Source organism: Sus scrofa, chromosome X (assembly GCF_054392235.1).
Source record: "Sus scrofa isolate SSC_HxYL_T2T_F1_AM1 chromosome X, Sscrofa_HxYL_maternal_Yorkshire_Landrace_v2.0, whole genome shotgun sequence".
In the NCBI taxonomy this organism is placed as follows: Eukaryota; Metazoa; Chordata; class Mammalia; order Artiodactyla; family Suidae; genus Sus; species Sus scrofa.
The window spans coordinates 105192491-105205916 of NC_139401.1; the positions used below are offsets into that span (position 1 = coordinate 105192491).

General features: G+C 38.9%; 1 protein-coding gene across 9 annotated transcripts in view; it reads left to right on the forward strand.

Moving 5' to 3' along the window:
* Positions 1 to 7344, forward strand: part of PLS3 (plastin 3) — an 86222-nt gene extending 78878 nt beyond the window's left edge. For all 9 annotated transcript variants that reach the window (XM_085008260.1, XM_085008264.1, XM_085008262.1 and 6 more), the window contains 7 exons: positions 107 to 302; positions 1297 to 1375; positions 2128 to 2242; positions 2464 to 2597; positions 3634 to 3757; positions 3968 to 4092; positions 6105 to 7344. In XM_085008260.1, the coding sequence (XP_084864386.1) occupies positions 107 to 302; positions 1297 to 1375; positions 2128 to 2242; positions 2464 to 2597; positions 3634 to 3757; positions 3968 to 4092; positions 6105 to 6237 (906 nt within the window). In that variant the 3' untranslated portion in view covers positions 6238 to 7344. The remainder of the gene's footprint in view (positions 1 to 106; positions 303 to 1296; positions 1376 to 2127; positions 2243 to 2463; positions 2598 to 3633; positions 3758 to 3967; positions 4093 to 6104) is intronic.
* Positions 7345 to 13426: the final 6082 nt, after the last annotated feature.

Sequence of the window (13426 nt, forward strand, 5' to 3'; positions counted from 1 at the left end):
TGGCTAAGAGAAATTAGAATTGTATACCAGGTCTATCATTATAGAGAAACATTCCTATGTTCTTAGTGTAGTCTTTTTAAAAATGTCTTACTGTTTTCTTCAACAGGAAACAGATGATTTGAAGAGAGCTGAGAGTATGCTTCAACAAGCAGACAAATTAGGTTGCAGACAGTTTGTTACCCCTGCTGATGTTGTTAGTGGAAACCCTAAACTGAACTTAGCCTTTGTGGCTAACCTGTTTAATAAGTACCCGGCACTGACTAAGCCAGAGAACCAGGATATTGACTGGACTCTCCTAGAAGGTAACTAAAGGTTTCTTAAATTATATTTGGGGCTACAGAGTAGAAATACATGGTCCACGATGATTTCATAATCTTGACTTTAGTAAGTTTCCTTATCTACTTTCCTTTAGCAACTGTCTGCTAGAAGTAGTCCCAAGGGCTGAATAAAAAGTGGCAGCTGATAGAAAGGGATGATACAAGGGAACTTTTAAAGTAAGGTAACCTAGGGTCACTTAGTTAAGGCCGCTTAGCAAACCAATGTTTTATTTTAATATTTTAGAATTAGATCACTTTTTAAACCCCTCACCAGAAAAATGCACACATGCAATAAAATATTTATGTTTCATTCTTCCATAATCACACTAATTGGAACAGGCCCCAGTTCTTTTCACACTTAACCTACTCGTAAAAATAATAATAATGCATGGTGGTTGTTTAAGGTTCCAAAAGGCAGAGTTTACCTTTGCCAGATTATATGGGCATAAAAGTATAGTATTTAAAAATTAACACATGCGAATAGTAATACATTGAGTATCTACTAGCATTACTAGAAAATCTTTCAGTTTTATGCTTTTGAAGTTTCAAATAATTTGTTGCTATAATAGAGTCAAGAAAAAAGAGTACTCATATGTAGCTTAGTATTTTCAAATGGGTAGAGGGAAGATGTAAATTAGTATAGAGGTTTATATGACCATAGCAAAATTTTAAAGTATAAACTAAACTGATAAAATCAGTTACTTTTGAGCTATGGGGACTTGGGGATATACTGGAGAAGGAGAAGGTAAACCTCTGAGTTGTTAACTGGTTATAATAAGGTTGTATTCTTTACTTTTAGAATAAATTCAACCAATTAAAAAAGTAAGCATGTATCTAGAGAGAATGTTCGGAGATTCATCTTGGAGAAAGCCTCTAGATCTGTACAGAGGAAATAAAATAATCTTATATGTGGGTTGATGATATATGCACATATGCAGGGTGTTTAATGAGTTATAAATACCGTGAATATTTTTAACAGGAGAAACTCGTGAAGAAAGAACCTTCCGTAACTGGATGAACTCTCTTGGTGTTAATCCCCATGTAAACCATCTCTATGCGTAAGCCTTCCTACTGTTATTATAAATGGTTACGAATATCATGAATGGATGCTACACAAATAATTACAGCTCTAAACATTTCCTAAATGTCAGTTGGTAGCACTTATTTGTATTGGAAAATGTTGAGTGGTGACTTCCAGTATCATTTTCCAAATACACAAAAGCCCAGATTATTCTTTACATGAGTTTGAACATGACGTGAAAGAATACATAACTGTCTTTCTAACACCCTAGGGAACAGATACTTTATATTTTGAAACAGAGACCAGGGAGTGCCTTAAGTAGACCATCCATGAGGCCTTTGTGTTCACTGTTCTCCCAGACTGGAATGTTCTTTTCTACATTTAATGCCTTATTCAGATCCTGGCCACCACCTACCACCCCCTAACCCCTAACCTCATTCCTTTTTTTCCCTTTATGAAATTAAATACACCCCCAAGTCATATTCTGCAATTGTCCGTGTACTTGTTTTTTCTCTCTTCTCTCTCTGTCTGATTCTAAAGGCCAGGGATTTTTGTCCTTTGTGCCCAGCTTCTAGGATATTACCTTGCAAACAGTAAGCTCTCAGTAAATATTTTTAAGTGAATAGGATGGTGTTAGCTCTGTTTTCATCACAGACTGATACAAAATATGAATCCTAGGAATAGTCTATCGTTTTATATATCTTGTTTGACAGGGTAGTGTTATTCTTTTTAAGTAAACATAGGCCCAGCTGTCTGAAAACACTGATCAAATTCTTTTTAAATCATTAGTGACCTGCAGGATGCCCTGGTAATCTTACAATTATATGAACGAATTAAAGTTCCTGTTGACTGGAGTAAGGTTAATAAACCTCCATACCCAAAACTTGGAGCCAACATGAAAAAGGTAGATAATTAAGTTGCTATACACATATTTGTTACAGACCGTTCTTAGTCTCACTTTGTTTCTTTGGTTTGGGAAACTTTGAGTTGAGCTTCTTGAGGATAGGAACTGTGTGTCTCCTTTATTTTTTGTGTGCTAAGAAGCTAGCATCACACACATGCATGTGCACACATATAGGTTAAACAAATGAAAATCTCTAAGCATTTGCTTTTGTGTGTTTGCAGCTAGAAAACTGCAACTATGCTGTTGAATTAGGGAAGCATCCTGCCAAATTCTCCCTGGTTGGCATTGGAGGGCAAGACCTGAATGATGGGAACCAAACCCTGACTTTAGCTTTAGTCTGGCAGCTGATGAGAAGGTATGGTACACAATTTTAGCTGTTTAAGCTTCACTATAATACAGGTCTGTGAGCTAGCCATTATTTTTTAGCAAGCATATCAGTGACTACACTTTTGAAATTTTTGTGTTCAGACTCTCAAATGAGCTTAAGTAATGAATATGTGTTGGATGTTCAATGGGAGATGCCTTCTTGAAAGCTAGGCAGCAGAACTGTAAATATTTCCTTTTTTCATAGGAAGGCTGACCTATAGACTTGAGCATCATTTAGTATCAGTGAATTGAAAAATAGTGAAAATTATGAACATCCCATGTATCCATTTGAGAAAGATCTCTTAACTATAATGCTGAAAAGCATTCATTAAAACTGGGTACCAGCCAAAGCACAGCTTAATTTAAGTCCTTACCATGGTTGGTCTAGTACACAGCTTGCCTGCAGTAGACTGCTGGGCTTACTCACTAGAGCGCTGAAAATCTTCCCCCCACCAGTGGAAAAGGCAGCTCAATGGCAAGCTACTACTACTTGAAATTTTTTTTTCATGTAATGTGCATCTCTTTCCATGAAATCTTTAATCTTTCAAACCTAAGTAAAAGAACTAAAAGATAAAGCCTCTTTCTAATATTTGCCTTTTTTTCCCCTAAAGTAGATCAGGACGTTTTCTTCTGCCTCTTCTTTTATTACGGAGTTGTATGAGCTGTTTGTATATTTTGGAGATGAGGCCCTTATCTGTTGCATCCTTTGCAAAGATTTTCTCCCATCCTGTGGGTTGTCTTTTCAGTTTTTTGATAGTTTCCTTTGCTGTGCAAAAGCCTTTGAGTTTAATGAGGTCTCATTGGTTTATTTTTGTTTTTATTGTCATTATTCTAGGATGTGGATCAAACAAGATACTGCTGTGATTTATGTTAGACTATTCTGCCTATGTTTTCCTCTATGAGTTTTATAGCATCTGGCCTTACATTTAGGTCTTTAATCAGTCCATTCTGAGTTTATTCTTGAGTAAAGTGATAGAGAAGGTTCTAATTTCATTCTTGAACATGCTACGTGCTGCTTCTTTTAGATACACCCTCAATGTCCTAGAAGATCTTGGAGATGGTCAGAAAGCTAATGACGACATCATTGTAAACTGGGTGAACAGAACATTGAGTGAAGCTGGAAAATCAACTTCCATTCAGAGTTTTAAGGTAAGAATTCCACATTCGACTATGAAACATGTTTGCTATAGAAAGTGGAAGGATAGCCTTTAGTTTCTTTGTGCGTGAGAATCATCGTTGGGCTAATAGCATGATTCTTTTTTTAACTCACTGGGCTTTGTTTTTGGCATCTTTATGTACATAATCACATGTTCATCTGTGCGCATTGAAATTCTCAGCTGTGTTGTCCTTTTACACTAGGACAAGACAATCAGCTCCAGTTTGGCAGTTGTGGATTTAATTGACGCCATCCAGCCAGGCTGCATAAACTACGACCTTGTTAAGAGCGGCAATCTATCAGAAGATGACAAGCATAATAATGCCAAGTAAGGGATGCTACCTAATATTCTGGCAAGAGCACAGGCATTGTAGCCTGGCAGATCTGCATTTTCATTCAGGTTCTGCCACTTAAGAATGGTGTCACCTGGGGGAAACCTCTTCTAGCCTCAGATTCCTCATCAGTAAAATGGGAGCAGTAATACTTACCTTGGAGAATTTGAAATGAATAAAATATATAAGAGCTTAGAATTATACCTGACCTAGTTGGTGGGTGCTTAATGGGTTGTTGCTTAAGTAGATTAGAGAAATAACGCATGTTTTAAGGCAGTTTAGCTACAAACTTTCAACAAGTGAAAAATGAGCTAAGAAAAATCATGCTTTAGATGAGAGCATTCTTCTGTTGCACTTTTTCTTTTTTGGCTGCACCTGTGGCATGTGGAAGTTCCCAGGCCAGGGACTGAACCCACACCACAGCAGTGACAACACCGGATCCTTAACTGACTGAGCCACCCGGGAACTCAATTGCACTCTTTGTGTTGTTGTTGTTCTTTATCAGCTGCATCCATGACACATGGAAGTTCCCAGACCCCCAGGCCAGGAATCAAATCTGAGTCACAGCTGCAACCTACACCATAGCTGCAGCAACACCAGATCCTGTGCTGGGCCAGGGATCAAACCCATGCTGCCTCAGAGATAATGCCCAACCTTTAACTACTGCACTTCAGAGGGAACTCCTAATTGCACTGTTTCTATACACACATTATCCACTGATGTCTTCCTTACTGTGTAGAGAATACTCTTAGTACATAGGTTGAGTTCCTGATCTTGGTCCCTAAGTGGGGAGGATGCTTAACCCGCAGCTGAAACTGCCTTGAAAGTTTCCTACATTTCAACAGTATTGAGAAGTTCTTTTCCACTTGTCTCTTCCTTCTTCTCCAAAGACCTAGACTATGATCTGGTTTCACAGGCAACCCATGAAAGCTTTCCTAATATGCACTGAAAGTCAGCCCCCAGCAGGGCTTCAAAGGATAGCTAAAAAAGCATTACTGCAAAACTTTGGAGTTAAGTATGTCATTTGTTCCCTCTTAAAAAATACTTGTAGCATATATGATTTTTTTTTCCTTTTTGGTCTTTTCTGGGGCCGCACCCACGGCATATGGAGGTTCCCAGGCTAGGGGTCTAATCCGAGCTGTAGCCACCGGCCAACGCCAGAGCCACAGCAACATGGGATCCGAGCCACATCTGTGACCTACACCGCAGCTCACAGCAACACCAGATCCTTAACCCACTGAGCGAGGCCAGGGATCGAACCCGCAACTTCATGGTTCCTAGTCGGGTTCGTTAACCACTGTGCCACGACAGGAACTCCCTGATTATTTTTAATATCCATAATTTATAGAGAACTCTCAAGACTTCTTTTTTCCAGAAACTTGATCATCTCTAAAGATTCCTATTATAGAACACCTAGAAATACCTCATATATTAATTGAGGGCTGTTCCTGCAAATTTCCCCAGCTGGACATATCAGTTCTTTTCTCCCTTCCTTTTTCTACCCTTTCCATTCCTTGCTTTAGTCACTCTGGCCATGTAGCATGTAGACTCTCTCCCCTCCCTTGAATGTGTGTAAGTATTCACCGCATCTACCAACACAACTTGTATTTTGCATCTGGCATAATTTTCCACCCCATATTTCTAAGATCACATGAAAATTTGTTATCTTATTACGTGCTCAACAAGAATATCAACAAGTCTGGGTAATTATATAATGTAAAAATATTTTTTTCATATAAAATCAGTGTTCCAAAATTAATTCTGATTTCATATTGTAGAAAAGGAGTAAATAGTATTAGACCTAAATAGTAGAGCTTCAAAATTTGGTGTCACTTAATAGTGACCTCACAAACAAAACAAAATAACGAACAATGAAATCATTCCTATTTGAACTTTTGCTATAGAAGTGCATCCCAGGCAAATGACTACATCAGGGGAAATAGACGTCTCATGTTGTGCCCTTGACTGGTAAGAATTTCGCCTTAATTTTCCTTTCCTCCAAAAACAGGTACGCAGTGTCAATGGCAAGAAGAATTGGAGCCAGGGTGTATGCGCTCCCCGAAGACCTTGTGGAAGTAAAGCCCAAGATGGTCATGACGGTGTTTGCTTGTTTGATGGGCAGGGGAATGAAGAGAGTGTAAAATAACCAATTCGAATAGAAACAGCCTTGCTCCCAGGTGCATGATTAGCAGGTCAGGCAGTTTCTAGGTGAAGTGCTCATGGCTTAAGGAACTGTTGGTTATTTAAAGGACTTTTAGTTTTAACAAGACTAAGCTCATCATGAGAGAGCCATCAGGGGAAAGAGTTTTAATAAAAACAACCCCTCTTTCCCATAGTCAAGGTGGATTTGTCAGGCTCACCTGAAATGTGCTCATAGCCAAATCATTTACTTGCTTCTCCTAGATTGCTGCCCTTGATGTTTCCATTGCTGTGTGTATTTCTCTCTATGTTCCCTCTTAGAATTTCCACCTCCTGGGACTTGCTTAGATGATTGGATATGAATATTATTAGACAATAATTTTGCTTTCCATCCAGTATGCTAGTTCTTATTTGAGAACTGGGGTCAGAGGGTATTTGGATATGAGTATCCTTTGCTTATCTTTCTAGTACTGAAAAATCTACAGAAGTAACTGGCTGTGCAGAATGTAATAGAAGCTTTTCGTATTCTTTTATTCTTAAAATTAGTATCTTTTTACAGTATTCTTTCTACATGATCCTTTTTTGTACATTTAAGAATATTTTGATTACATTAAATAAGACTGCTGATTTTGCTACTTTTTTTAAGGGGTCTTCAAGTAAGTAAAAAAACATACATTGTAGGTAGAGGAAAAATGTACCTAGAATTTCCATCTTCCCTCTCACACCCAACCTGTAAACAATTGACATATTGGATCCTAAAACACTTGGTTCAAATATGCTTATTTGTTTTAAAACCCGTATTATCAAATTCTCTCTTTAGATTTAAAATGGTGTTGAATATGACACTTTTGAGGAGAGGGTATGCTCAGAACTTAGGCAGGATACAGTAGGCCAGGTATGCTAAGTGTATAATAAATTTTCTAATTTTACACCTAAAATAAGGAAATGTGGTCACTAAAAATAAACATATATGTAGGACTTAATGTATGTACTCTTGCTTTGTCAAGCTGTTTGCTCTAGTTTTCAAGATCATAATGTTACTCTAACTCTGAAATGTGATGTAATCTGGTAGCAGTGTATTAGTTCAAATAAAGGCATTTACGTAATAATTAGTCTCTTCATGCTTCTGTCCCTTAGTAGTATGCTAATAATGTTTGTCAGGTTTTTCCTCTAATATTCTAACTTTGTTTCTTTTTTTTTTTGTTTTTTTTGGGCTGCACCCATGGCATATGGATATGGAGGTTCCCAGGCTAGGGGTCCAATCGGAGCTACAGCTGCCGGCCTACACCACAGCCACAGCAACGCAGGATCTGAGCCGTGTCTGTGACCTACACCATGGCTCACAGCAATGCCGGATCCTTAACCCACTGAGCAAGGGCAGGGACCGAACCCACAACCTCATGGTTCCTAGTCGGATTCGTTAACCACTGCGCCACAGCGGGAACTCCTCTGATGTACTTTTTAAAATTATGTTTGTTAAATTTAAGATATTGAAGCTGGGAGTTCCCATTGTGGCTCAGTGAGTTAAGGACCCAACATTGTCTCCGTGAGGATGTGGGTTCGATCCCTGGCCTCACTCAGCGGGTTAAGGATCCAGCGTTGCTGTGAGCTGTGGTGTAGGTCCAAGACGTGGCTCGGGTCCTCTGCGGCTGTGGCCTGCAGATGTAGCTCCGATTAGACCCCTAGCCTGATAACCTCCGTATGCCATGGGTGAGGCCCTAAAAAGCAAAAAAATAAAATAAAGGAAAAAAGAACAGATTTTGGAGCTGAATTACAGGGACAGAGTTAAGGATACCATCATTGGGGTAAGATGGTTTATTTCAACTTACCAAAATTTCCTTTTCCAATTTCTTCCTTTTTCTTTCTTTTCCATCTCACTAAATCTTTTCATTGTTCTATGACATTTAGAAGATTGACCCAATGGGGGTGCAAACAACCAGGGAGGAGAGATGGTTTATGACAGATTTTCTCAACCTCATTACTTTTCACATTTTGGCCTGGAAAATTCTTTGTTGGAGGTGAGAGGGAGGCATCCTGTGCATTGCAGAGGGTTAGCTGTATCCCTACATGTCAGTAGCACACAGGCAGGTCTCCAGACCTGGCCAAATATCCTGGCGGGGGGTGGGGAGGCAAAATCATCCCTTGTTGACAACCTATTGGTTATGGTACCATTTCAAGGTTTTGTGTGAATGAATAATATGAAACACAGTCCTTTGAGGAACTGCATGGTGATGATAAAAAATATTTTGTATTTACAGTCTTAGAGGAAGAAAGACCTTTCTTAGTATGATAAAATCCCAGAGACATAAAAGAATGATAAATTTGGTAATTCTGCTTTTGCAAAAAGAATATAAATAAAGTCAAAATATAGATGACCAAGGAAAAAAGTTTAGTTCCATTGTCTTAGTCCATTCTGGATTCTATAACAAAATATCATAGACTAAATGACTTACAAATAACAGAACTTTATTTCTCACAGTTGTGCAGTCTAGGAAGTCCAAGATCAAGGCACTGGCAGATTTGATGTCTGGTGAGGGCCCACTTTCTGGTCATAGATGGCTGTCTTTTAGCTGTAACTTCACATGGTGGCAAGGGCCAGGGAGTTCTCTGAAATCTCTTTAATAAGGCCACTAATCCCATTCATGACTCCACCCTTATAATTTAAGTCGTTACCTACTAATACCTTCACACTGAGAGATTAGATTTCAACTAATGAAATTTGGAAGAAACCCAAACATTTGGTCTATAGTATCTCTATGATGGATTTTCTATGCTGGGTTTTTTTGTTTTGTTATTTGAGGGGGCCATGTTTTTTTTGTTTTGTTTTGTTTTTTGGGTTTTTTTGGCTGCATCCACAGCATGCAGAAGTTCCTGGGCCAGGGATGGAACACACACCACAACAGTACCCAGAGCCACAGCAGTGACAATGCCAGATCCTTAACTACTAGGCAACCAGGGAACTCAATATTTTCTTAATATAAGAGCACTTTTTTTTTTTTTTTTTGTCTTTTTAGGGCTGCACCCGAAGGACATGGAGGTTCCAGGCTAGGGGTCGAATCAGAGCTGCAGCTGCCGGCCTCTGCCACAGCAATAGCAACATGAGATCCTAGCTGCATCTGCAACCTACACCACAGCTCATGGCAACACCAGATCCTTAACACACTGAGCGAGGCCAGGGATCAAAGCTGCCTCCTCATGGATAGTAGTCAGGTTTGTTACTGCTGAGCCACAAAGGGAACTCCAAGGACACCTTTTATGAATAAATGAAAGACAAGTCTTCTCCAAACATATACCAAGGTAACTGATGAGATAAGGACAATTGCACCTTATGACCTGTCTTCTATCTTATTTTTCCTATGCTTATCTGCATTCCTCTCCTTCCAAGTACAAAAGTTCTCTGTAGCTATGTCCCTAATGCCTTGCAATGCCTTTGAAGCAAGATTAAAGGTTTATTCCATTTTGTCCTTTATTCAAAAAAGGAGATGGTTTCTTGGGTGGTTCACTGTTCAAGGCCTATAGTCTATAGGAATGCACTTTGTCTTTTTTTTTTTTTTTTTTGGTCTTATTAGGGCCGCACCTGAGGCATATGGAGGTTCCTAGGCTAGGGGTCCAATCGGAGCTGTAGCTGCCTGCCTACACCACAGCTGCAGCAACGCCAGATCCTAGCCATGTCTGTAACCTACACCACAGCTTATGGCAACACCGGATCCTTGACCCACTGAGCAAGGCCAGGGATTGATCCCGCAACCTCATGGTTCCTAGTCAGACTCGTTTCCACTGCGCCATGACAGGAACTCCAGGAATGCACTTTGGATAGTTAGATATTCACATAAAGCAGTAGGCCTGAATACACCATTTCTTCCTTCCACCAAATAGAGGGCTAAAATCACTAATATATTAAGAGGTCTAACAAATCTATAAAAGAAAGTTCCATTAGAAAAATGGGCAAAATAGATAAATATCCAATTAAAAAACTATAACGAGGAGTTCCCATTGTGGCACAGCAATTTGGCAATTATAGTCAAAATGGAAACTGACATACCCTTCAACTCTTAAGCCAGCAAGTATTGCAATGTGCCATGATATATATTACACAATGTACAGTGTAATAAAGGATTGGGGAAGTAAGTGTGGTCCATCTACACAATGCAACATAAATATTATGGAGTCGTTGAAAAGGCTGCCGTGGATCTATATATACTGACAAGGAAAGATGTCCTGTGTTATCCTATTTTTAAAAATAAATGGCATATACAGGAGTTCCCACTGTGGCACAACAGGATTGGTGGCATCTCTGCAGTGCCAGGATGCAGGTTTGATCCCCGGCCCGGCATGGTAGGTTAAAGCATCCAGTGTTGTGACAACTATGGCATAGGTCACAACTGTGACTCGGATCTTATCCCTGGCCTGGGAACTCTTCCATATTGTTATGAGCCAGTCAAAAAAGAAAAAAAAATGGTAGTATATAGAGAGAGTAAAACCTTGGAAATTACATAATTATGTTTGTGTAGTTACACTTGGAGAGGTGGAGTAGTAAAACAAAGGGATTTTGCTTTTTTTTTTTAATTAAACTATAGCTGATTTACCATGTTGTGGCAAATTCTGCTATATGGCAAAGTAACTCAGTCATATATATATATGCATATATAAGAATTCTTTTCTCTTTTTTTTTGCTTTTTAGAGCCGCACTTGTGGCATATCAGGTTCCCAGGCCAGGGGTTGAATCGGAGCTACAGCTGCCAGCCTACACCACAGCCACAGCTATGTAGAATCTGAGCCGTGTCTGTGATCTACACCACAGCTCACAGCAATGCCAGATCCTTAACCCACTGAGTGAGGCCAGGGATCAAACCCATAACCTCATGGTTCCTAGTCAGATTCATTTCCACTGCACAACAGGAACTCCTGAATTCTTTTTTATATTATTTTCTATCATGGTCTAGGTTTTCACTTTTTATATTACGTATTTCCATAATGTCAGAAAAGTTAAGATTAAAATATGCTATTACCATAGGCGAATAACAGGATTTTTTTTAACTTACAGCGAAGTTGAATGTCACAGTGAAACCTATATGTAGTCTTTATAAAGTTTTTACCTATATTCCCCAATTGTTAACATGTTGACATATTTGTTTTGTATCTGTGTTTTTGCTGAACCATTTGAAAGTAAGTTGTAGACATCATGACATTTCATTCCTAAATACTTGAATGTAAATCTGAGAATAAGGACATTCTCCCACCTAACTATGATAATAACATTGTCATATCTCTAAATCATATCTAATACACAGTATAAATTCAAGTTTTCCAAATTATTCCAAAAGTATCTTTTTTTCTTTTCTTTTTAGGGCCAAACCTGCAGCATAAGGAAGTTCCCAGGCTAGGGGTCGAATCAGAGCTGCAGCTGCCGGCCTACACCACAGCCGGGGCAACACCAGATCCAAGCCGCATCTTCAGCCTACACTGCAGCTTGCAGCAACACCAGATTCTTGACCCACTGAGCAAGACCAGGGATTGAACCTGCATCCTCATGGACACTATGTCAGTTCTTAACCCACCAGCCACAATGGGAACTCCCAAAAAGTATCTTTAAAGATGTTCTTTTTTAGTGGATTAAGGATCCAGTGTTGTCACTGTAGCAGCTTGTGTCGGTGCTGTTGGTGCGGGTTCAATCTCTGGCCCGGGAACTTTTACATGCCTCAGGCGTGGTAAAAAAAAAAAAAAAAAAAAAAAAAAGGTTCTTTTTAATCCAGGACACAATAAAAATTTACACATTACATTCAATTGTCAGGTCCCTGTTCTGTCCTTTAAAATTTAAGATCCAAGAGCAATCTGTAGCTTTTTTTACCATCTTTTGTGCCATTGATATTTCTTAAGAATTCAGATCAATTTTGTAGTTGGATGACCCACATCCGAATTTGTCTGATTGTAAAAAGAAGGAAAAAATGTTTGTAATTTAGTCAAAATAATATTTACAAAACATGGCATAAATGAGCTCATGGTATGAATTCATAGGGTTTGTTTTAGGTGGGTACAGTTGAAAAGGTGACACGGCTTTTTTTGGGTAGAGTCATTTTACATTTTTATTTTTTGTCTTTTTAGGGCCGCACCCACAGCATATGGAGGTTCCCAGGGTAGGGGTCCAATCAGAGCCGTAGCCACCAGCCTACACCACAGCCACAGCCATGCCAGATCCGAGCCACGTCTGCGACCTACACCACAGATCATGGCAAAGCTGGATCCTTAACCCGCTGAGCGAGGCCAGGGATCGAACCCGCAACCTCATGGTTCCCAGTCAGATTCGTTTCTGCTGCACCATGATGGGAACTCCAACCCTCAATTTGTAAAAAAGAAAAAAAAGCACAATGAAGCCAAGTATGCCTATGATACAGTATCTAAAACCAGGTGAGTGAAATGGCTGAAGAGGGTCAAAATAAATATGTCATGGGGATATCATGTAATGACTACAGTTAATAATATTGTATATTTGAAAGTTGCTAGGAGTAATGAAAAGTTCCCATCACAAGAAAAAAAAGTTTTAACTACATGTGGCGACAAATGTTAGACTAAACTCTTGATTATTTTGCAATATATACAAGTATTGAATCATTATGCTATATACCTGAAACAAATACAATGTTATGTCGGTTTATTACCTCAGTTTAAAAAAAAAAACAGGAAATTGATATTGATACAATCCATAAAACTCATATTTCACCACTTTTTCATGCATGTTTGTGTGTGTGTTTGTGTGTGTGTACAGTTCTGTGCAATTATATCCTGTAGAGTCATTGGAAGAATCACAAAAATCAGTGTTCCCTAGTGCTACCCCTTTAATAGCCACACCTCCCAGCCTTCATCCTTAACCCTTGGGTCTACCTGTGCGTTCTCTATTAAGTTCCACTGATCTAACCCTTTGCTGACACTACAGTGTCTTTATTAATGTAGCCGCATAATAAGCCTTAACATCAAATCAAGTGATTCCTCACACTTTTATTTTTCTTTTTCAAAATTGTTTTAGCTATCCTAGGTCCTTTGCTTTTCCACATACATTTTAGAATAAACTTTTCAATGTTGAAAAAGAAATTTTTGCTGGAATTTTTATAGGAGTTGTGTGAAATCTATAGATAGATCAATTTGGGGGAGGATTGACATCTTAAGATAAATCTTCCAATCCATGAGCATAGTGTA